At 35.7% G+C, this 21,474-nt stretch overlaps 1 protein-coding gene and 1 long non-coding RNA gene across 4 annotated transcripts in view; one reads left to right on the top strand and one right to left on the bottom strand.

The window, feature by feature from the left end:
• LOC127491050 (uncharacterized) overlaps positions 1 to 21,474 on the bottom strand; it is a 352,787-nt gene that overhangs the window by 49,300 nt on the left and 282,013 nt on the right. The window lies entirely within an intron of this gene.
• Positions 1,611 to 21,474, top strand: part of EPYC (epiphycan) — a 37,161-nt gene continuing 17,297 nt past the window's right edge. Inside the window, exons 1-3 of one of the 3 annotated variants that reach the window (XM_070052689.1) lie at positions 1,611 to 2,197; positions 2,858 to 2,947; positions 5,287 to 5,463. In XM_070052689.1, coding sequence (XP_069908790.1) covers positions 5,299 to 5,463 — 165 coding nt within the window. In that variant the 5' untranslated portion in view covers positions 1,611 to 2,197; positions 2,858 to 2,947; positions 5,287 to 5,298. Of the gene's footprint in view, positions 2,458 to 2,768; positions 2,948 to 5,286; positions 5,464 to 21,474 lie in introns of those variants that run through there. The other 2 variants (XM_070052690.1, XM_002711383.5) reach the window with 2 other exon arrangements.

The raw sequence follows: 21,474 nt of genomic DNA, 5'->3' as shown, positions 1-21,474 counted from the left end.
AGTGAGGAACAACTTTAAAGGGGCCACAGCTAAAAACATTTGTCATTTATTTTAAGTAAAGTGGGTAAAGGAAAATCTTCCCAAAATAACAGAGGGCAAATATAAGTTTGTAGACAGTGTATCAATGTGAAAGATTCTGGCATAGGTGGGAAGAATTACATACAATTAGGGAATAGAGGCAGCATATTGCATACGGCTTTATGATGATTCTGGTAAACTTTAAGAGTCTGCCTGTTGTCTATGAGGCAACATGGGGTTCATCCTGATAGTTCATTACAGGAAGGCAGCTAATCATTGAAGATAATAGTTCTGTTATTTATAATTGTTGGAGTAGCATATATAAACCCTCCTGTAGTTCTTAATGATGTGGCATTTTGGGTCTGGGGGCAAGACCAGACCACAGCGGTCTGTCATCACAGTGACTGCTGCTCTCTGCTCATCATTGCTGCAGAGCAAAGAGCAACTAAGCATTAGGAGACTGTGCTTTGTTTAATATTAATTTTATTAAATCAAACAGAGGATTCTTTGTAGAGTTGTGGCAAAAATGTCTTGTGGCTTTATAGGGAAAACACACTGAAGACTCAGTTACTAGATAATGCAACTAGTCATAACAGCCAATCCCTGGAGAATCTCTGATAACCAAGCTTGAATTCTATTAAAAAATTATCATGAGACCAGAAGATATTTGCCAGGAATAAGAGAGGCTGGAACTGGTAATTAATCCTTCTTCACTGTTGAATGGTGATTAGGTCCTCATGAGATTGTTACAAAGCTGAGCTCTAAAAGTTGAAAATAGATATGGAAATGTTGGAAAGAGTCCAAAGAAGACTAAAGGAAATCATTTAACATTAATTTTTATAAGGAAAAGTGAAAGTCTTATGTGTCTGGAAGAAGGAAATGTTCAGGAGTGATAATTTCTGATTTCAAACCTATTCTAGGACAAGTAGTTGGTATTTCAGTTTTCATGAAATTTGGAATTCAACTGTATTAGCAGATAGTCTTTAGAAAACTAGGGAAAATGCATTTAAACACCAATGGTTCAACAAAAGGCAGTATGAACATATTATTCCTGAAAATGGTATTACAGGTTCAGCTAGAGACTTCCAGAAAGTGAGGGGGTAGGCAGGGATGAGGGACTCTATAGGATGACAATGTGTCTCTTGACAATGTGTACACAGAACAAAATTCAGTAATGACAGAAGAAGAAAGGTTAGCCATTTCATGGATATTGTATTAAGCTATTTTTTATCCCAAAGCACCTGAAAAGACCTAAAACCTGGTGACAGATAAATGTGTCTTGAAATAGAATCTTAACTGAGAGTTACCGCTACCTTTCTTTGCGTCCTTACATCTTGCAGAAGCACTCAGTAATGTCTGGAGCCTGAACCAGAGAAACTCCAGTTTGGTTTCCCTTTTCTTTGTATCACATATGATGCAAGGTCATTGAATGTCTAGGTCTTAGTTTTCTTATCTGGGAATAATGACAACCACTCTGGTTAAGATGCTGAGAGACTTGACTGATGAAACCAGCTGACTCACTGTGGGACTTTGCTGCTACATAGAGCCAACATCGGGACTCGGCTTCAGGCCTCCTCCTTCCAGTAATGATTGCCCAAGTGGCTGGATGCTGCATGCATCTCAAAGAAGTAGTATGATGAAATGTGACTTGCAGGATAAAAGGAAGACATGCCTGTCTCCAAGATGTCCTCACTATCTTTGAGACATCATGGTAGACTTTGTTATCTTACCCACTCTGTTTTTGTTCTGTATCAAATTGGTCCTGAGAAAAAAAAAATACATAGGAAGAGCAAATCATTTGGATGCAGGATCGGTTCATGAAGATGATGAACGAGAATGCCCTGAATAGATTGGAGGGACAAGCCTTTCTGGGAAAGAAAGGTGGAGTGCAGCAGAAAAGGAAGGGAGAAAGTCCTAAAACAGACCTTCTACTCCCCATCACAGTGCTCAGGAGCAAGTCTGCTTTCAGGATTCAATATAGTTATTTACTTCTTATCATGAAGGAAAAATTCTACGTGCACAAGTAAAAACCAGACTCCCAGATGGATGTAAACCCACCAGAATGCAAGATGCAAGTTTTGTCTTTCTCAGGAATTTTCACAGTATAAAAGTGGGCAACAGAAATATAATACATATTTTTTTCTCTATATACCAGTGATAAAGTTGTTTCAGAAACCAGGTCAGTACTCAGAGCCTAAAAGAAATCTTGTGTTATGTGGGATAATTTTTTACCGTAATTTGATTTGTCTCACTCTGATAGATAAAAGAATGAAAAAAGGCCCTATTTTCACCAGAACACTCAGATCATACATAACTTCAAGACACAACTTTTTAGAAATTTTTTATGCAATGCATTCATTGTTCACTGCTGTCAAAGCATTTCAAGAAACCAGAATAATTTGAATATCTTTCTTTTTTTACTTACCCAATATTAAACAGGTAAGGCTTTTGCAACTGTTCTTAATTTTTATGAAAATTAATGAAAAGTGAAAGAGCAATTTAAAGCATGCAAGGTTTGGTGAAATTATTACTTATTAGAACATTACTGAAGTATCTATATTTAGTAACACTGCATGCATTAATATATTTTCTAAATTGGTGAATTTGTTATAGATATGTTAAGATCAACTACTTCCACTTAAAAATTTTGAGGTGACACATTGGCAATTATAATTCCACTCACATAATTTCAAGAGCTTTATATATTATGTAATTTGGATTTTACTGTTTAGTTTGGGTGACTATAAAATGATTTGGGGTTTTTAAGGACTGAGAAATATTGCTCTAGGTTAGTTTTTGCAAACAGAAAGTTGAGTGTTATAAATTCCACCTCCCACAGACCAGAATTCACATCCATTGGTCAGGGGCAAATACCACTGGCTCTGCGTGCTCAGTCACTTTGTGCCATTCCACCAAGTCGGAGCCAAAGGTAAGTTTTTACACTTGCTTTCTTCTTGGGTCAGAGTTTTTTTTTCCTACTATAACAACCTTTAAAAAAATTATTCAACTCATTTTAATATAGCCTGGTGAACTTTGATCTAATGGATTTGGTTTAATTTTGCAATTGACTTTATATTTATACTATTCTTGGAAAATCCAAGATTATGAATTAGCTTAGGAATAAATAACATACAGCAAAACAGCTGATCATAATATTCATGACAGAAGCCAATAAAATTATGGTAGTTTCCAATAAATGCTTTAAATCAAGAACACTGATGCAGGCCATATACTGTGCCAATATAGACAGGCACTATTGATTGATATTGGTTGAAAAATTAGGCAAAAGGAAAACATAGAGTTACTGCATGTGCTGAAAAGTAGTCTAATGATCATATAGCATCATTCATTTAGAAAGTCTTTTTAAGCTAAATATTTTAAAGTCAAATAAATGTATTTTCAAAATATTGTAGAATGGTATAAAATAAACAAGTTCAAAGTGTTAACTAAGAAACTACATTAAGACTAACAAAATGTCTTGAGGAGAGAAACAAAATTTTTAAAACTACATATAGATAGATGTTCTTTATCTTTTTAAGGTTCACAAAGACAGTCTTATTATTGATAGCTTTAAGGCTTATGCCAAATACAACTCTCTGTCTCTCTCTCTCTCTCTCTCTCTCTCTCTCCACATATGTGTGTAGCCATTTATAAATAATAAAATACATAGTATAAAGTGAGAAAAAGCATAACAAGTGCATAATTTCTTTGAACAACTGAAGTTGCCAAAGATTTAAAAGGAAAATATTTTGTTAGGTTACTGGTGGTCACAGTTAATGCTTCCCACTTGAATATGGGAGAATGATTCCTGGAAGATTTGCAAATCAGTGTTTTATTAAATAAGACTTTGTTGGTTATTGCCTAGAACAGTTCCAAATCTGCAATCCTGCAAAGACTTAGCAAAAGCAAGTGAAATGCAGGCTTAGCTTATCCAGTGTGAATAAAAAATTTATTTGAAAAAAAGCATAGGAAGGGATAAAAAGGAGCTCCTTGTACTGCTTCTTATTCTCAGAGGAATTTCATATCCTTCTGCCTAAACATACTCCATAAAGACGTTCTTTCAAGTAACTGGAGGTCATTTTGTCTGCCAGTGCATTCAAGTTTAAAAGTAATATGTATCATGAATCCCCCTTTATATGGGAGCAGAGGCACCAACAGCATATGGAGTGTTCTTAAAGTAAACACAAGCAGTGGATCCAAAATACAAAAGATTTTAAAATTGCATGTGTTAGATAAAAAGTTTTTCCTGCTCAGCATATGGTCACTAGATAATTATTTTGATTGGACCAACTTAATGTTTAAAATAAAACCTGAAGAGGTTTTCTTTCTCCCATCAATTAATATGTGCTCAAAGGAGTACATAAATAATTAACAAAATTACCAGATCTTGATGGAGTCTTTCAAAAACACGATGTTATCATGGAAAACAAAAATTGTGCTTATTACATTATTTAAAAGAAGGATTGTCCTAATCTCACATGTGTGCAAATCTTCCTCACAGGAAAATTTGACAAATAATGCCCTTTGAACATTTATTTGTATTGATTCTCACTTTAAACTTTAGATGGCTACTAAAAGTTAAACAAAATACTAAGAAATAAGGGAAAATGTTCTTTCTGCTTTATTTTTGTTAAGAGCACTCTAAAAAATATTGCAGGAAATATTAATTTGTGTACATATTAAGTTATATTTGTATTTCGATACCCAAGGATAAGAAAGAAGTAACAATGGGAAAAGTTTCATTACTTTGTTCTGAAAAAAAGCCTTAGTCTTGAATATGCATGAGATACTTATGAGTCATATCAATATCCAACTCTATCTCAGCTCCCTTACCTGTAAAATGGTGTGACATTCGGAGTCATCATCATCCTCATCATCAACCCTATAAACCAGAGCTGATATAAGAATATCAATGCTCATTAAATAGTAAAACTCTTATGATGAAAAGATTCATAAATAAGGGTATCGAAAATCTTTCTGCATCCGATTTTTTCTATTTTTGTCTATAACATGAAATTTCTTTTTACTGTCATTAAAATACCCCCTGTAAAAATGTGGATAGATTTGGGAGTTAATTTGACCATTTAGTATCAATGGCCCTCAAAAGCCATAGAGTTCTATGTGTTAGGTTTATAAATTATCCTTGTAAAGAAACCTGCCAGATTTAGTTTCTTGAAATTGATGTTGATTTATCATTCTTATTTATTGCAAACTATTCATAAGCTATTATCAATTAAATATTTATACATTTTTATATTCTATGATTAGGAAGTTTGAAAAATGAACATTTTAGCAAGCCTTATTCTGGGACTTGTCTTCTTTGATGCTGCTGTGACAGCCCCAACTCCAGATTCCATCAACTATGACTCAGAAACCTATGGTGCCACCTTGGAAGACTTCGATAACTTATACAACTATGAAAACATACCAATTGAGCAAGCTGAGGTAATTGATTCCACCTGTTATTGGGAACACTGAACTCTTTGGATGAAGGATAATTTGGATTTATTCTTTTCAAAATAATTTTATCTTAAAATTGTCTTTTTAACCTTCTCTCCAGATATGTTCAATCTTTTGAAGCTTAACATTGGAAGTATTTTTGCTTTCTTTCAGGTCACTCTATTTCTTCCAAATCTCTTCAGAAAATTAAAAAATGTGAGTTTCTGTCAAGTTAGAGTACAGAAAATTAAAAGGAAAGACAATGAAAAGGAAAAGGAGAATTCAAATAATCCACATGCAAAGATGAGGAAAGTCTGGGTTAAGGGAAAAGCTATGATATTAAAATAAATTACAAGAAAGTAAAACGTGTGCAGAGAAAGGGTAACAGTTTGGAACTTGACGTACCAAGAGTGAATGTGCTTCCCTAAATGACTGATTGTTTCTCCTGCAGTAATGTAGGCATTGGCAAGGTTACAGCACATTGCATAAATCTGATATGACATGTCCCTAATTAAATGCTAGACTTTTTACATAACTAAAGGATACAAGCTAATTTTTATAAATCAGAAAACAAATAGATCTTGAAATGCTGGAGTGTAGTTAATGTACAACATTGACAGAAACCAATTAACTATAAATAAACAACAAGGAAATTGTATCACCTTTAATGGATCATAACATATTTTGGGCAGTCTTTCAAGCATAAATATTCTAGGGTAACTATTTTGGATAATCAGGGATATGAAATATTTAGCTAAAACCCATATATTTAACTTATAAGGAACATAAGTATATCTTTATTAAGAAGATGGCAATCTTTAGTATTTGCTGAAATGTTATTTATTTCAATAAGCAATATTATTTATTGCCTTATAAAAGAGTTAGATTTTCACAAAAAATGGTTTGCTTAAGTCTTCTCCGCCTTTCCTTCGCCTCCTCTCACTGTTTCTCTCTCTCTCTTGCTTACTCTCATCCTCTCCTCTGCCTCTTTCCCTCTTTTTAGAGAGAAGTTTCAGGCTGAACAGCTAATCACTTTTATTCTTACATTTGGTAGTGATTCTAATTCTTTATTAATATTCACTGTTTGATTCACCTGACTGTATGGCTTCAGTTTTATTCAGGTAATTTTCTACTAAGAGATTGTGGTCCTTCACACCAGTCTTTCGCTATGTGACTTCTGTATCTCTAAACTAACGCATCAATGAAAAGTATAAAAAGAATCTATCAATGGCTAATTCTTCTGCCATGCTTCTTTATGTGTATATATTTATTTGTGTGTTTATAAACCCTAATTGACTATCTACACTTATACATCAAATTAAATATTTTTGTTCAAACTTAATTTTCATTTCTAAGAAAGTGTTCCATAAGATCTAAGAGCCTTGATGACTATTATCAGTGAATACTATCTTTTTGGCAGAGTTCGAGAGTGAATTCAAGGGTTCTGCTTATTTCTTTCAGATGACAAAATGCACAATTGAAGAACCATGCTCCTTTATGCAAAATTTAAAAACAAATGTTTAATCTGGTTTCTTTTTTAAAAAAGATTTATTTATTATTTGAAAGACAGAGTAACAGAATAAGACAGAGATAGAAGAGAGTGAGAGTGAGAGTGAGAGAGAGAGAGGGAGAGAAAGAGAGAGAGAAGAGCAGAGAGATCTGCCAAAAACTCTGTCTAGGTCTCCAACATGGGTAGCGGGGGCTCAACACTTGAGGCATCTTCTGCTGCTTCTCAGGTAGATTAGAAGGGAGCTGGATCAGAAGAAGAGTATCCACTTCTTACTCTGGCATTCTGATATGGAATGCCAGTGCCACAAGCAGTGACTTAACCCAATGCATCACAATGCCAGTTCCCCAGATCTTTTTAAATACATTCTTAATCTCAGAAAGTTGTTATAAATACAATGAATATTTTTAAAATCCCACATAGTAGGCCGTTTTCTCTTTCTATAATGAAATACCTGAGGCAAACTAACTTTATAAGAAAAGAGGTTTATTTCACAGTTCTGGAGATTCAAGGACACAGTGCCAGCATCAGCTTGGTTCTGATAGGATATCACGGTAGATGCCATCACAACCGTGGGAGCACATGCAGGAGTAAGAGGTCACATCTGGCAGGAAGTCAGGAAGTAATTCAAGGATTGGGCATACTCTTACAGTAACTTCTTCTCTTGAGTGTTCAGGGAGATCATTAGTGCTACCTTAACGCATTCCAGTGAACTCAAGCTCCCCCAGTGAATCACAGACCCCACTAGGCCCCGCCTCTGAGAAACTCTACATCATCTCCCAGCAGTCACCCTGGGAACCAAGCTAGATCCCGAGTGGAGTGCTCAGGCACTCAAGCGCTGAACTTGTGATTCACAGAAAACAAGAACTAAAAAGGGGTTATAGTTTTTAGTTTCTCAGTTCTATGGTAATTTGTTGTGCAGCAATAGAAAATGAATAAGACATGTAATACAATGTATTGCTGAAAATCAAATTTGAATTCTATTGATCCATGTCCTACATTTGTTAAATCCAGCAGTTTATAAAGCCAATAAAAAAAAAACCAAAACATCCCCATAGCCCAGTGACAAACATCTCAATTGAGTGTTTTTGATTTGTACTGGTGGTGGTATGTTCACTGCCTCTTTCTTGGCTGGAAATAGTCATTAAGGGCTTTTCTGATCCTGAAAAATTACATGCACTAGTGATCCACACCAATGATTTACATGATTTCTAATGATATTGAACATCTAGAATCCACAGGAATCTGTGTTAGGAACACATTTTAGAACAATTCTATTGTTACACATGTTACTCAATACATACATTTGTTGGTATGAAATAAAATGGTTGTAGCTTTAATATATATTTAATTTTACCTTAATGGTGTGAATAGGAATTGGTCATAGGATATATAAGCAACCTACAGACATTTTGAACTCTGATAAACACTAATGAACGCTCAGTAAAAATTATGACCCAAATACAAGTATTTATTTCTTATAACCAAATTATTTTTCCCATTGATTAGTTGAGGATGTTGAAACAAAGAAGAGTTGAATAACTCTGCTAAGATTAAGCAGCAGACTATGTAGTCACAGTGATGCTATCTTCTCTTATTAAAAAGCAACTTTAATCAGGGTAATCAGCTTTAATTATCTCCCCTTTATTTTCCACTCTGTTTAAAATTGTTCTCTTAACTTGATACTGGCTTTAGTTTAACCTAATGTCCAGTCTCCAATATACACCTAAAAGAGAAAGAAAAGTGTTCTTCTATGGGTGGATAATGCAAGCTAGAAGTAACCTTTATCAATAACTGATTCTCTTTCTTTACTATAACAAAGAAATACTTAAAATTACTTCAAAGAATAATGATATTCCCCAACAATGTCTAACTTCCAGATAATAACATAACTTTAAATGTGCCATGTATCTAGTGGTCTAGGAAACATTTTTCTATTTGTCTTAAAGGACTCATCAGAAACTACACTGTTCAAAGGTTGGTATTGTTTGAGTGACTTTAATTCAGATTGTGTTTTTGATGAAGGTGGTTATTTGGAATGTCCATTTTCATGACATAGTTTCTGCATTATCAATAGTCCATTTCTAGTAGGTTGAAGGGAAATTCAAATTCTTTGCCAAAAGAAAACATTGACCCTGCTCAGTGAGGAATGATTTTTCCCAGCAAAGTGCCCAGTAGCAATATCAATATCCATGGAGCCTCTACTGAAGGATGAGAACTTCCTTTTAACAGTTAAATTTCCTGGGCTCCATACACACAATTAGACTTTCTCTAGCCTATAATACTAATTTAGTCCTATATCATAACTGTTACTTTATTCTACCTGTGTTATCCCTGTGTCTTCAACAAACCCCAAGAAAAGTTATATTATAGAGCCCTGTGGAACTCTTGCTTGCATTTTTGTATGGTAGAATCAGGAGAATTTATAATCACAACACATGTGCTTTTCATGAAGATGTATATGAAAAATTTATGTCCAGTCTCAGTGTCAGAATGGGTTGCAAATTTTAAGAAATTTGCTTATTTTCTGGGCTCAATATTGTATAACTGACTGCGCTTGCCATTTTTTCTTGCTTTGCCTTGCTGTTCAGGAATCTGGAACCCAACTTTGTTATTCTTCCCTGTGTTGTATAGAATATAGCACTTCCACCTTTATTTTCGGGTCACTATAATTTCTCACAGATATTGTGAAATCTTCAAGCTACCTCATCTCTTTTCTGAAAAGAGAAAAATAAATAATAAAACAACAAAAGAGTATCAGTAAAAATTGGCCAAAAGAAATGTCTTGCATGAAGAATGTTCTCTTGTGAATACCTCTCCATTTGATTATAAAAATTTCTCCCTTTCATAAAGAGAATAAGTTGTTGTATTGTTCAAATAATCATTATAAAGAAAACTGTCCTTGAAACAAATTAAGAAAATTTAGGGAAAAATAGCATTTAGAGGTGAAGAAGCTAAAAATTTCCTCTAAGAAATGACAAGGGCTCAAATGAAAGTAGTTGTATCAATTAACATTTGAGGAATGGTTTCTTTTCACCTGTCATCATTATAAAATAGTACCATGGAAAATAATTTTGGAGTATATACGGTTGCCTTATAACACCATAAATTGCTTAAGAAGAATCAAAATAATTTTGGACAACTTTTGGACATTGAAGTCCACCTCTGATATTGATACAAAAAAACTATCTTAACACTGGGTTTTCTAACTATAATAAAATTATATGAAACTTTGTTCATGTTAAAGTCTCTAAAACTCTCTCATTATTTTCTGAACCAAAAGTATTTAAATTAGTAGTATTTCAACTATATCTTTCCTCTGGTGACCAAAGATTTGCAATATTTTTATTTTTATATTTGGAATTACATCTCACTTTGGCTAAAATAGGATGTTTTCAGGTTTCAAATTTATGGTTTATATATCAAGTACTTCATATTGGAAGAAGAGCATTTACCTCTGTCAATCTGAATTAAATACTCTTTTCAGAAATTGGCAAAAATAAAAGCTAATCTTCTCCTTTATTAGAAATGTTCTGGAGGGAAGATGGGAGGGAAGGATTTTGCTGCTCAGTTTTCAGAGGAGTTGTCTGTTCACTTTCCATATGATTATTTTAATAGTGTTAAACCATTTGAATTTTATTTTAAGCTGTTTGAAAACCTTACACAATTAGGCAGTAAAAATATATAATCTTGGAAGCTCATGGGGAAACATTGATACTCTTTGTTAGTGAATTATTTATATTTGTATCATGCATTATTTATGAGACCACATATACGCATCAAGCCAGACAATTAACCATGGAAGGAAGATATTGTTGTACCCATTTAATAAAGAGTTACTGCAGATCACAATTTTGCCCAAGGTTAGTCAGCTAGCAAGAGTTACAGTAAAATTTAAACCACATATTTTAAAACCAAAGCAAAGGGAGTTTGGCACGAGAAGCCTCCATTATTTCTCTTTCATCTTTACTTCTTTTAGCTCTGTCCAATGCTGAGGTTTCTTTTCTCTGAAATTAAGTAATTTGATTATTAGGAATAAGACAAACAACAATTTTGAAGTGATTACAATTAACACATTGTCCAGACATCTCTGGTAGCTGTCAGAGTATTTAAAGGACCAAGAGGTAAGGTGATCCTTCTGAACTGAAAGCAGCTTTGTCAGAAATACAGGGACTGGGCAATCTTTGCCAAAAACACTTCTCCATCATCCGTTTTCAAGATAAAATGGAAAATAAAATACAGCTTTCATTGCCAAGTGCTCACAGTCACATTCTTTTAGATAATTAATATGGTCACTTAAATAAATTTGAGCACCAGGCTCATGTTTAAAGCAGGATTCCATTGTGCTTAATAAATCCACACACCCATATGTTAAACCCATAAGAATACATCTTTAGTAACACAGTCTGGACGGCTCAGAGTTCTTTAACACATTCGGAAAGCAATTGTTGACATCATGGTAACAAGAAGGAATAGCTTTATTTATTTAACCGTGTGGAAGAATTTGGGAGTAAGATAAATTCAAAATTCTACTTAGCTGAATAAAGATATATTTGTTTATCACTGAATTAAAATCCAAAAAATTCTAGATTTCGAATAATTTAAAAATTGTCTTTGAAAGCCTGGCTTTACTAATCAGGAATTGATTGGCACAGAGAGTATTTGCTTATCACAGTGCTAGCTTAACACAGGTTCTCATGTCTGAAACGCTGATTATACAACCTTGCACAGGGCATGAAACCCCTCTAAGCCTCAGCTTCCTATTTTGAAGTTTTTTTGAGGTTTTAACAACATAAACATGTAATCTGTAGAGCTTTGCACGAAGCAAATGTAAGTAGTTTTACCTTCAATCCATTTGTTCAATTAATACCATTTAAGCTAATGTGTTAGTGACAACAGGCATGCAATGGAAGGAATTGCATTTCAGCTTTATGGATGCTAAATTGTGTTGTTCTAGGGTTGACTTTAGGTCCACTTTCCAATATTTCACCGAGAACTGAATTTTTAACAGGTATATTAAACCAAGTCCCTTCCTGTCCTTCAGCATCTGTAATTTAGTACTCTTATAAATAGACAATTTCAACACAATAGAGGAAGTGAAAAAATCCATAAAAGAGGTCTTCAAAAATGCATGGAAATGAAAAATGCTCATTATCTTTTAATTTCCCCAGGTACTTTTACACATGATCTTAGACAAAAGGCTGAAGAGCGATCCCCATGTACTTTTTGAAACACCTTCATATGAGATGTTTGTATACAAGGCCCATAGTTACCCATAAAGATCAAAGTTTCTATGAGTTAATTTACAAAATGTATTATTGAGAAATTATATACCTGAATCTGTGATTAACCTTACAATTGATAGTTAATTTGAGATAAAAAGTATTTTATGTGTGTTATTATTTACCATATTTTCTGAACCAAGATGCATTTAAGGCCAAATAGATAAAGATGTGTGTGTATTTTTGTAAAATAACCATACATATAACTTCATATAACACTGAAATTTATTTGGCCAGTATCTGGTTTTTAAGGGACCCCTATATATACTTCTCCTATGTACTATCTAATGTACAAACTAGTTGACAGATAGGAATGAGACTCAAAACACCCCCCTTTAATACTAATAAAGTTATGGTAAAATATGTAACTTAAGTGTCAAGCATCTATGGGCTTCCAAATAAGTTGTACCATTAGTCAGAGGCAATACTATTCAACTACAGTCCCCAGAACATAGCCTACCTCTAAATCTAAATACATGGAGGAGCCAAACAGGATGCATGCCCTTAACAAGCAGATAATCCCTCCAACAATGCAAAAGAACAACCTAGGATCAGTACTCAGTGAGGCTCATCATTCCTCCTCCCTCAGGACTAAGGAAAGGCACCAACAGAGTCCATACTACCCAGGATAGTGTCTTCTCAAGCCATTAGGCTTAACCATGAAGTGCAATATTGCCCTCAGATCAGCCAACTTTTAGGAGTGTCATGCCAACCAGCACTCTCAGGTATGTAGATTTTTCCCTCCTGAAGTTTCTGAAATTGATCAAAGAGCACATCAAAAAATATATCTCAAAAGCTTCTCTGTACTTAATATTAAAATTTCTCAATTCATGTTATACCTCAAATTATATCAAGGTTCATTGTCTGATAAGAGTATATGAAAGGTTCAGCAGTGAAATAAAGTACTAAGTAAATTTGTGCCAAGAGTACAATTGCAAAAACATAAAGCTAAGACACATCTGTATATATGTGTAATTGATCTACCTCTATGACATTTTTGAGAAAAAAGACCATGCTTCTAGAAAATTAAAGGATCAATCTATTTAAATCCAACAGGATGGAAGCACAAAGAATGTCTTGCCTTTTGATTTAAAAGTCAAAAGAGTACATGCAGTACAAAATTCCTTTCCTCAATTTCTTTTGCTTCATCTCAATTGGATGAATTCTTTTGTTTTCAATTTCACTGCTATACATTACATTTTTTGGTACTCTGTTAGTTACCACAGATCAGGGAAAACATACAGTATTTGTCTTTTGGGGACTGGCTTATTTCACTAAGTATAATGGTTTCCAGTTGCATACATTTTGTTGCAAAAGAAAAGATTTCATTCTTTTTTTTAAGGCTGAATACTACTCCATACTCTCTCTCTCTCTCTCTCTCTCTCTCTATATATATATATATATATACTACAATTTCTTTATACAGTTATCAGTTGGTGGACATCTGGGTTGATTCTGTATCTCAGCTATTGTGAATTGAACTGCAATAAACATGGGCGTACAGATAACTCATATACTGATTTCATTTTATTTGGATAAATTCCCAAGAGTGGGATGGCTGGGTCATATAGTAGGTCTATATTCAGATTTCTGAGTTATCTCCATACTGTCTTCCCTAGTGGTTTTACCAGTTTACATTCCCACCAACAGTGGATTAGGGTACCTTTTCCCCAACATCCTCGCTAGCATTTAGCGTTTGAGAATTTCTGTATGAGAACCATTCTAACTGGGGTGAGGTGTTTGCATTTCCCTGATGGCTAGTACTCCTGAGCATTTTTTCATGTGTCTGTTGGTCATTTGAATTTCCTCTTTTGAAAAATGCCTGTTCAAGTCCTTTGCGTATTTCTTAACTGGATTATTTGTTTTGTTGTTGAGTTTCTTAAGCTCTTTATAGATTCTGGATATTAGTCCTTTATCAGTTGCATAGTTTGCAAATATTTTCTTCCATTCTGTTGGTTGCCTCTTCACTTTGCTGTGTTTCCTTTAGAAAAATGGGTGAATTCTTAGTGACTTGGTCAGCTAAATTCTTTCAGAAACTACCATCTGCGTGGACTCTCAGAGTTATAGTTGTAGCTCCTGCAGAAAAAGACAAATTTAATTTTAGCTAAGTACCAAGAATCCTGTTTACTTCATATTTAAAGAATATGAATCATTAATCACACACATATTATCATGCTCTGGCCCTATTCCCTTTATTTTTATTTTTTAAAAAGACTAATTTATTTATTTGGAAGTCACAGTTACAGAGACAGAGGAAGAGAGAGAGAGAAAGAGAGGAAGAGAAAGAGAAATCTTCCATCTGCTGGTTCACTCCTCAGATAACATGCCCAAGGCTGAAGTCAAGAGAAATGTTAATTCATAGTCCCTACAGTAGTCATTCCAGACAAAAGCATGTTCCTAGATATCAACCTATGGTATATGCCTCAAAAAAGGTTTAAAGGTATCTGACAAAAGTCAGAAGGTGGGAAACTTCGTAATTTAGCCCCATTCATGTGTTGGTCAGCTTATGCCTGTGGTCTTTAGCTCACAGTCTAGGTACTCAAACACAATTTGGAGAAATTTTCCATCAGGATTTAAATCCTGACATCAAATTTACCAGTATTATAGCAGCTCTCCTCAAAGTGTTATTCCTCAACTCAACACCTGGGAGTTGTGTCAGGAATGCAAATACTCACATCTCCCTCCTAAGGACCTAAGGTATCAGGGAATCAATGATCAGTGATTTACAGACCCTCAAGCTCATGCAGAAGAACCTATGGTTTTAAAAGCATTGAACAAAGGAAAAAAATCCTCACTTAATGGCTCTTTCAGAGTTGCATTAGGGATATTTGTGGGTTTGAACACAGTTCATCAATATTCGATGATGATAGTCTCAGCCATGGATCTAACCCATAGTTTCATTCTCTTTCTGCACATTCAAATTCCCATTTTCTTGCTAAGCCCTGTGTTTTTGGAATGTGATATTGCCCTGAGTATATATTCTGTTAGGTTACAGAATTTTCTTCCAAGGGTTTCTCCAGGCTGGGTGCTATATCCTTATTGGCTTCTACCATGCTTCCTGCTTGCAATTCAAGAAGTCTACCTCCCAGAGAGCTTTCCCCATTCTTCATGGGTTTTGTTTTCAGCAGAAAATCAACCTCAACAGATTCCTAAGCTGAAGCTGATGCTCTTATTTCTGATGCCTGTCCCCAAGGACCCACTGCAAACAATCCCCCTAACACATTCTCAAGACTTTGCTCACCGTTTCAATTAGCATTTCTGTCTCTCATGCCCCATTCTCAGAGTAAGTCAATTCTCTGGTGCAGTAAGTTTTTCCTTTGGCCACATATTCGAACCATCTCTGGAACTTCTAAAAATCCCAATGCCCAAACTACACCTTAAAAAGTGAAATAAAGTATCTGTGGGTGAGACCTATTTGACTTCCCTACACTATTCTTTTAGCACCATTCAGTTGCCATTAAAACAAACAAAAGATCTTTTAAACTAATATGCTTCTTTACTTCACTAGTTTTTTGTGCTAGATAAATGCCTTCTTTTCTTTTTAGTTATTTCCTGTTTTCTTTCTGGTCAATAGTGTAAGGAAAAGGGGAACAAATTGGTGTCTCCTCCCACGGGGCACCAAATGTAAGAAAGAGAGCACAGAACAGAGAGGATACAGAATTTGAACACACAGTCAGACCAAATTTATTCCAAGAAACTAAACTTGCAGAGATTGAGTAACCACCAGCATGCACACAGATCAAACACATGGCAGAGGGCCCAGACCCCAGTAGGCTGGGCCTTTTTATATCTTAGGTGGGCCAGGACTGGTAGGGGGGCAGTAGGTGATGGTGAGCTTCCCCATACAGGTTCTTCAGGGTTGAGCCACTCACTTCCAAACCTGGGGAAGAATGCAGGGGGTAGGGTGGAGAACAGGGTGTGAGACTGGTCTCTTGAAAGAAAGCAGGTGTAACAAGAACCTAAAATGGCTGAGGCTTATGTCCTTGTCCCAACATATAGTTTTGTTTCCCTAACAGAATCCTCTAGATTTTTCTTGTGGCATCTTTCGTAGTGACATATATAAAAACCTTAGACTGTGAATGTAAGAAAAGTAATGCTGTGCAAAAAAAATGTAAATTTCCATGTGTCTAAGGTGGAGAACCTGCTTGGGTTATGTGTTCTTATTGGACTATTGTCTAAATTAGGATTGGACTTGAACTGTTACTGTCCTTCCAAACTCTCGATTATTATTCCTGATTTTCAGTAAGTCTTCCTTAATTCTACAACTTCCTTATCTGTGCACTTCTAGAGCAAGGTCTGGTAAACACTTCTTTGAGTATGTTTTTTTTAATGAAAAAACAGTTTATGCTAGGTTTGTCAAGGTCCACGAGTTCATATTCTGCCTCCTCTCTGATAAAGGATAATCTCCACCATTACATTTACGCTTTGAGTTAAATGGTATGCTAGCAAATATGTACTTTAAATATCATTCTCTGTGATATTTGAGAAGAACAAAGAAAACATACCCCCAACATATTGAGACTAGATTAAACATTTTTGCAAGTGGGTTCTCTTTGGAGTTTTAATATGAAAATTGATTAAAGACATAAAAATTCACAAATAAAGTCCAGGTCTTGTACAATAAAAACTCTTAATTAAAACTACAGTGAATCTGTAATACATGCAAAAAGAAAATGGAGGTTGAAGGGGATCAGCAAATTTTCGGCACAGAGGGAAATAAATAGGGAGTTCCTGGAGGTCACTGTTGTGAAGTCTACTAAACTACTATTCAGCTGTCTTCTATGATTGGAAGGGTGATTTCTATCATGCTAATAACTGCCAACTTTTTAAACTTTTATTTAGTAAATATAATTTTCCAAAGTACAATTTATGGATGACAATGACTCCCCCCCCAATAACTTCCCTCCCACCCGCACCCCTCCCATCTCCTGCTCCCTCTCCCATTCCATTCACATCAAGATTCATTTTATTTATTTATTTATTTTGACAGGCAGAGTGGACAGTGAGAGAGAGAGAGACAGAGAGAAAGGTCTTCCTTTGCCATTGGTTCACCCTCCAATGGCTGCTGCAGCTGGCGCGCTGCGGCCAGCGCATCGCGCTGATCCGAAGCCAGGAGCCAGGTGCTTCTCCTGGTCTCCCATGCGGGTGCAGGGCCCAAGTACTTGGGCCATCCTCCACTGCACTCCCAGGCCACAGCACAGAGCTGGCCTGGAAGAGGAGCAACCGGGACAGAATCCAGCGCCCCAACAAGGACTAGAACCTGGTGTGCCGGTGCTGCAGGCGGAGAATTAGCCTAGTGAGCCGTGGTGCCTAAGATTCATTTTCAATTATCTTTATATACAGAAGACCATTTTAGTATATATTAAGTAAAGATTTCATCAGTTTGCACCCACACAGAACATAAAGTGTAAAATACTGTTTGAGTACTAATTATAGCATTAATTCACATTGGACAACACATCAAGGACAGAGATCCCACATGAGGAGTAAGTACACAGTGACTCCTGTTGTTGACTTAACAATTGGACACTCTTGTTTATGGTGTCAGAAATCTCCCTGGCTCTTGTCATGAGTTTCCAAAGCTATGGAAGCCTCTTGAGTTCGCTGACTTCAATCTTACTTAGCCAAGGTCATAGTCAAAGTGGAAGTTCTCTCCTCCCTTAGAGAAAGGTACCTCCTTCTTTGATGGACCATTCTTTCTACTGGGATGTCACTCACAGAGATCCTGCCATTCCATGAGTCTGCTGTGTATCCCACTTTTAATGATAGTCAACAAATTTACAAATTCTGGTCCTTTTCCTTTTTTGCCTCACATATTATAGATCATATGTTCTTTATTTTATGCAGTTCTTTGTTGTGATTCTATTGTCATCAATAATCTTTTGATTATAATTAGATTCCTAAGTGTAACTTATTATAGAGAATGTAGTAATGGGGATTCAGGGTGGCATTATGGTTTAAGGCAGTCTTTAGAACTTATTTCAAGTAGTTCTACCCCCAAGAGAAAAAGTCCTTTTTTAAAGAGCTTGCCATGGATACCAGATAGTAGAAAAAAATCAAATGTAATAATCATTCTTTTCAAAATAAATTGGCTGTTAACTGGTCCTTCCTGGGACATATTCTGGAATTCCACATTTTTTTCCTTATTCTGAATGCCTATAGTTACTCTGGGATGAAAATTTATTTTCATTATCATCTTCTTCATGAGCAAATAGTACTTTTATGCAAAGAAGTTACACAGGTTAAAAGGCATGGTATATTATATTATGTGACTCAGGGCTGTGTTAAAAGGGATAATTTGCTTTGTGATAGGGAAGATAGAAACTTTAAAAAAAAAAACATTAAATTGCTCCATTGAAAATAAAAAGCTAGAGTTTAGAAGGTTCCAAATATCTTGGTTTTTAGTCCAACTTTTTGTTTCCAATTACCGTGACTGACTTGTTTCCCCTAGCCCCTTCTTCATAAGATTACTGATTGCAGCCTGCACTAAGTTATCTGAATTCTTCTGGCATCCTCGCACAGGGAATAAGGACTCTAAGGGGAAAGGGAACATGAACTGCTCTTGCTGTGAGATAATATTTCTAGAGTCCTTGCCAGGGTTCCTTTCCAGTGTTATTTGGAGACATTCAATTAGAACTAGATAATACACATTGAGATAATGAAGATATTGGAAACCTGATAAATTCCTGTAGCCTAAAGAGGTGATGGTGAGTCTTGAATAAACTTGGGATGAAACTAGAGTACAAAACCTTCTGGCAACTGAAATTGGAATATTGCTATTTTCTGACAGCAAAAACAAGGATATAAGAAAATAAACATGTGAGCAAAGAAGAAAATATTGAAGTCTCCAAAGAGATAAAATTCTAGAGGGTATGAGGACATAAAGTCTTAAATCAATTCCTGTTTATTTTGCATTGAATTTCCATTTATGCAGTACATTGAACACAAGGAATTACATACTTTAAAGTTAAAAATTGATAAAAAAAACCTAATCATATATTGGGATAGATTGAAAAAAAAAAAAAAGCTAAGGAAGTATTTACATGTCCCAAATACATACTATCCTAGCAATAAACATCAAATGTTATGATAATTTTCTTATTTTTAGATAAACAAAAGGTAGTTAACTAATTTTGATATTCAATTTGCAAGTATATGTTCAATGTGTAACTTAATTTTGGCTTGCTGGTAAAAACCTGAAATTAAAATATAAATGGAAAATATTCACATTTTATTATCTATTTCTGTAAGTAGTACACCAAATAATCAAGATCAAAGAATAGTTGTTTGTAAAGGAGAAATGAGAGGACAGAGAGACAAAATGAGATGTGCTACACACACTGACCTATAATGATACTAAAAATTATTTCCTCAATATAAATAGAAAATAAATAAGAAGCAAAAATTGAAAACATCTGTCTTAGGCAAAGGTATAACAGTGGCTGTACAAACAACAAAATTGCAGTTAGTTTTTTTTTTTTAAAGATTTATTTATTTATTTGAAAGGCAGAGTTACAGAGAAGCAGAGGCACAGAGAGAGAGATAGAGAGAGAAGGAGAGAGAGAGAGAGAGAGAGAATCTTCCATGCACTGGTTCATTCCCCAAATGGCCACAAAAGCTGGAGCTGGGCCTATACAAAGCCAGGCACTAGGAGCTTCTTCCAAGTTTCCCATGTGGGTGCAGGGGCTCAAGGGTGTAGTGGGCCCTGTTCCACTGCTTTCCCGGGCATCTTAGCAGGGTGCTGGATCAGAAATGGAACAGCTGAGACTCAAACCACCACCCATATGGGATGCTGGCACTGCAGGCGGCAGCTTTCCCAGCTACACCACAGTGCTGGCCCCTAGTTAGTTAGCTTAATGAAATCAAAATTGGTGTCTTGTTGACATATCTCTAGTAAAAATCAATACGTTTACTTTCCTCCATGTAGCTATTTGGAGAGCCAACTTCTTTCTACTATCTTTAGATTGAGATGTCAAGATCTATTTGAAGACCAATGGTTCAATGTATCTTCCTTTGTCAGATTAAAGGAAGAGAAGGAAATGTGGGGAAAGTAAACTTGCTCTTACTGAGTTGGACCAGATGTGGCCTATCACTCCCTACCCCATTCAATTGACTAGAAATAGCCACATGACCCAACCTAGATTCAAAAGCAGAAAATGTATTTTCAATGAATTCCCAGAATGAAAACAAAACAGTCTAAAGAAAGGATTATTTCAGTTATCATCTTGAACCAAGCTAAAGTTTTATTCTAACACAAAATTTATTTCTCATAAAAGCAAGAGAAAATTCTGATTGTATTTAACATCAATGTTAACTGATATTTTAAGGGTTTATTTTTATTTTTTGAGAGGCAGAGTGACAGAGAGACATGGAGAGGCTTTCATCCACTAATTCATTCCCCACATGGCTGAAACAGCCAGGAATAGGCCAACTGAAGCCAGGAGCCAGAAACTCCAAATGGGTCTCTCATGTGGATGGCAGGGACCTAAGACCTTGGGTCATCTTCGTCTGTGTTCCCAGCTGCATTAGCAGGGAGCTGGATCAGAAGGGAAGCAAATGGACTCAAACCAATGTTCCAATATGGGATTCCAGCATCACAGGCAGCAGATTACCCGCTACATCACAATGCCAGTTCCAATTATAATTTTCAAACTTATTTGTGAACTTTTTTGAAAATTGTATTTATTTATTTGAAAATCAGAGTTACAAAGTGAAGAGGAAGAGACAGAGATCTGCCAACTGCTGCTTCATTCCCAATATAGCCACAATGGCCAGGGCTGGGCTAGGCCAAAGCAGGAATCAGGAGCTTCACCTGGGGATGCCTCATGGGTAGGAGGAGCCCAAGTACTGGGGCTCTTTTCCACTGCTTTTCCTAGGCCAAGAGCAAGAAGCTGGAGCTAACACATATACAACGTAAAAATATGGGGAAGGTGTGGTGCAGTGGGTTAAACCACTGCTTGGAATGCCCACACCCCATAGTGGAGTGCTTGTTCCAGTCCTGGCTACTCTGCTTGGTACCTAGCTCCTGCTAATGCACCTGGGTAGCAGTGTATTAGAGCCTGGGTACTTGGGCCCCTGCTACTCATGTGCAAGCCCTAGATCTCTGCAGCCCTGGATGTGGCCATTTGGGAAATTTCTCTCTCTCTCTCTCTCTGTCTGTCTGTCTGTCAGTCTGCCTTTCAAATAAATAAATCTTTCTAAAGTGTATCACGAGGCCAGCACTGTGGC

Source organism: Oryctolagus cuniculus, chromosome 11 (assembly GCF_964237555.1).
Source record: "Oryctolagus cuniculus chromosome 11, mOryCun1.1, whole genome shotgun sequence".
NCBI lineage: Eukaryota > Metazoa > Chordata > Mammalia > Lagomorpha > Leporidae > Oryctolagus > Oryctolagus cuniculus.
The sequence above is the reverse complement of the archived record's forward strand: the minus strand, read 5'-3'. Positions and strand labels throughout refer to the sequence as shown.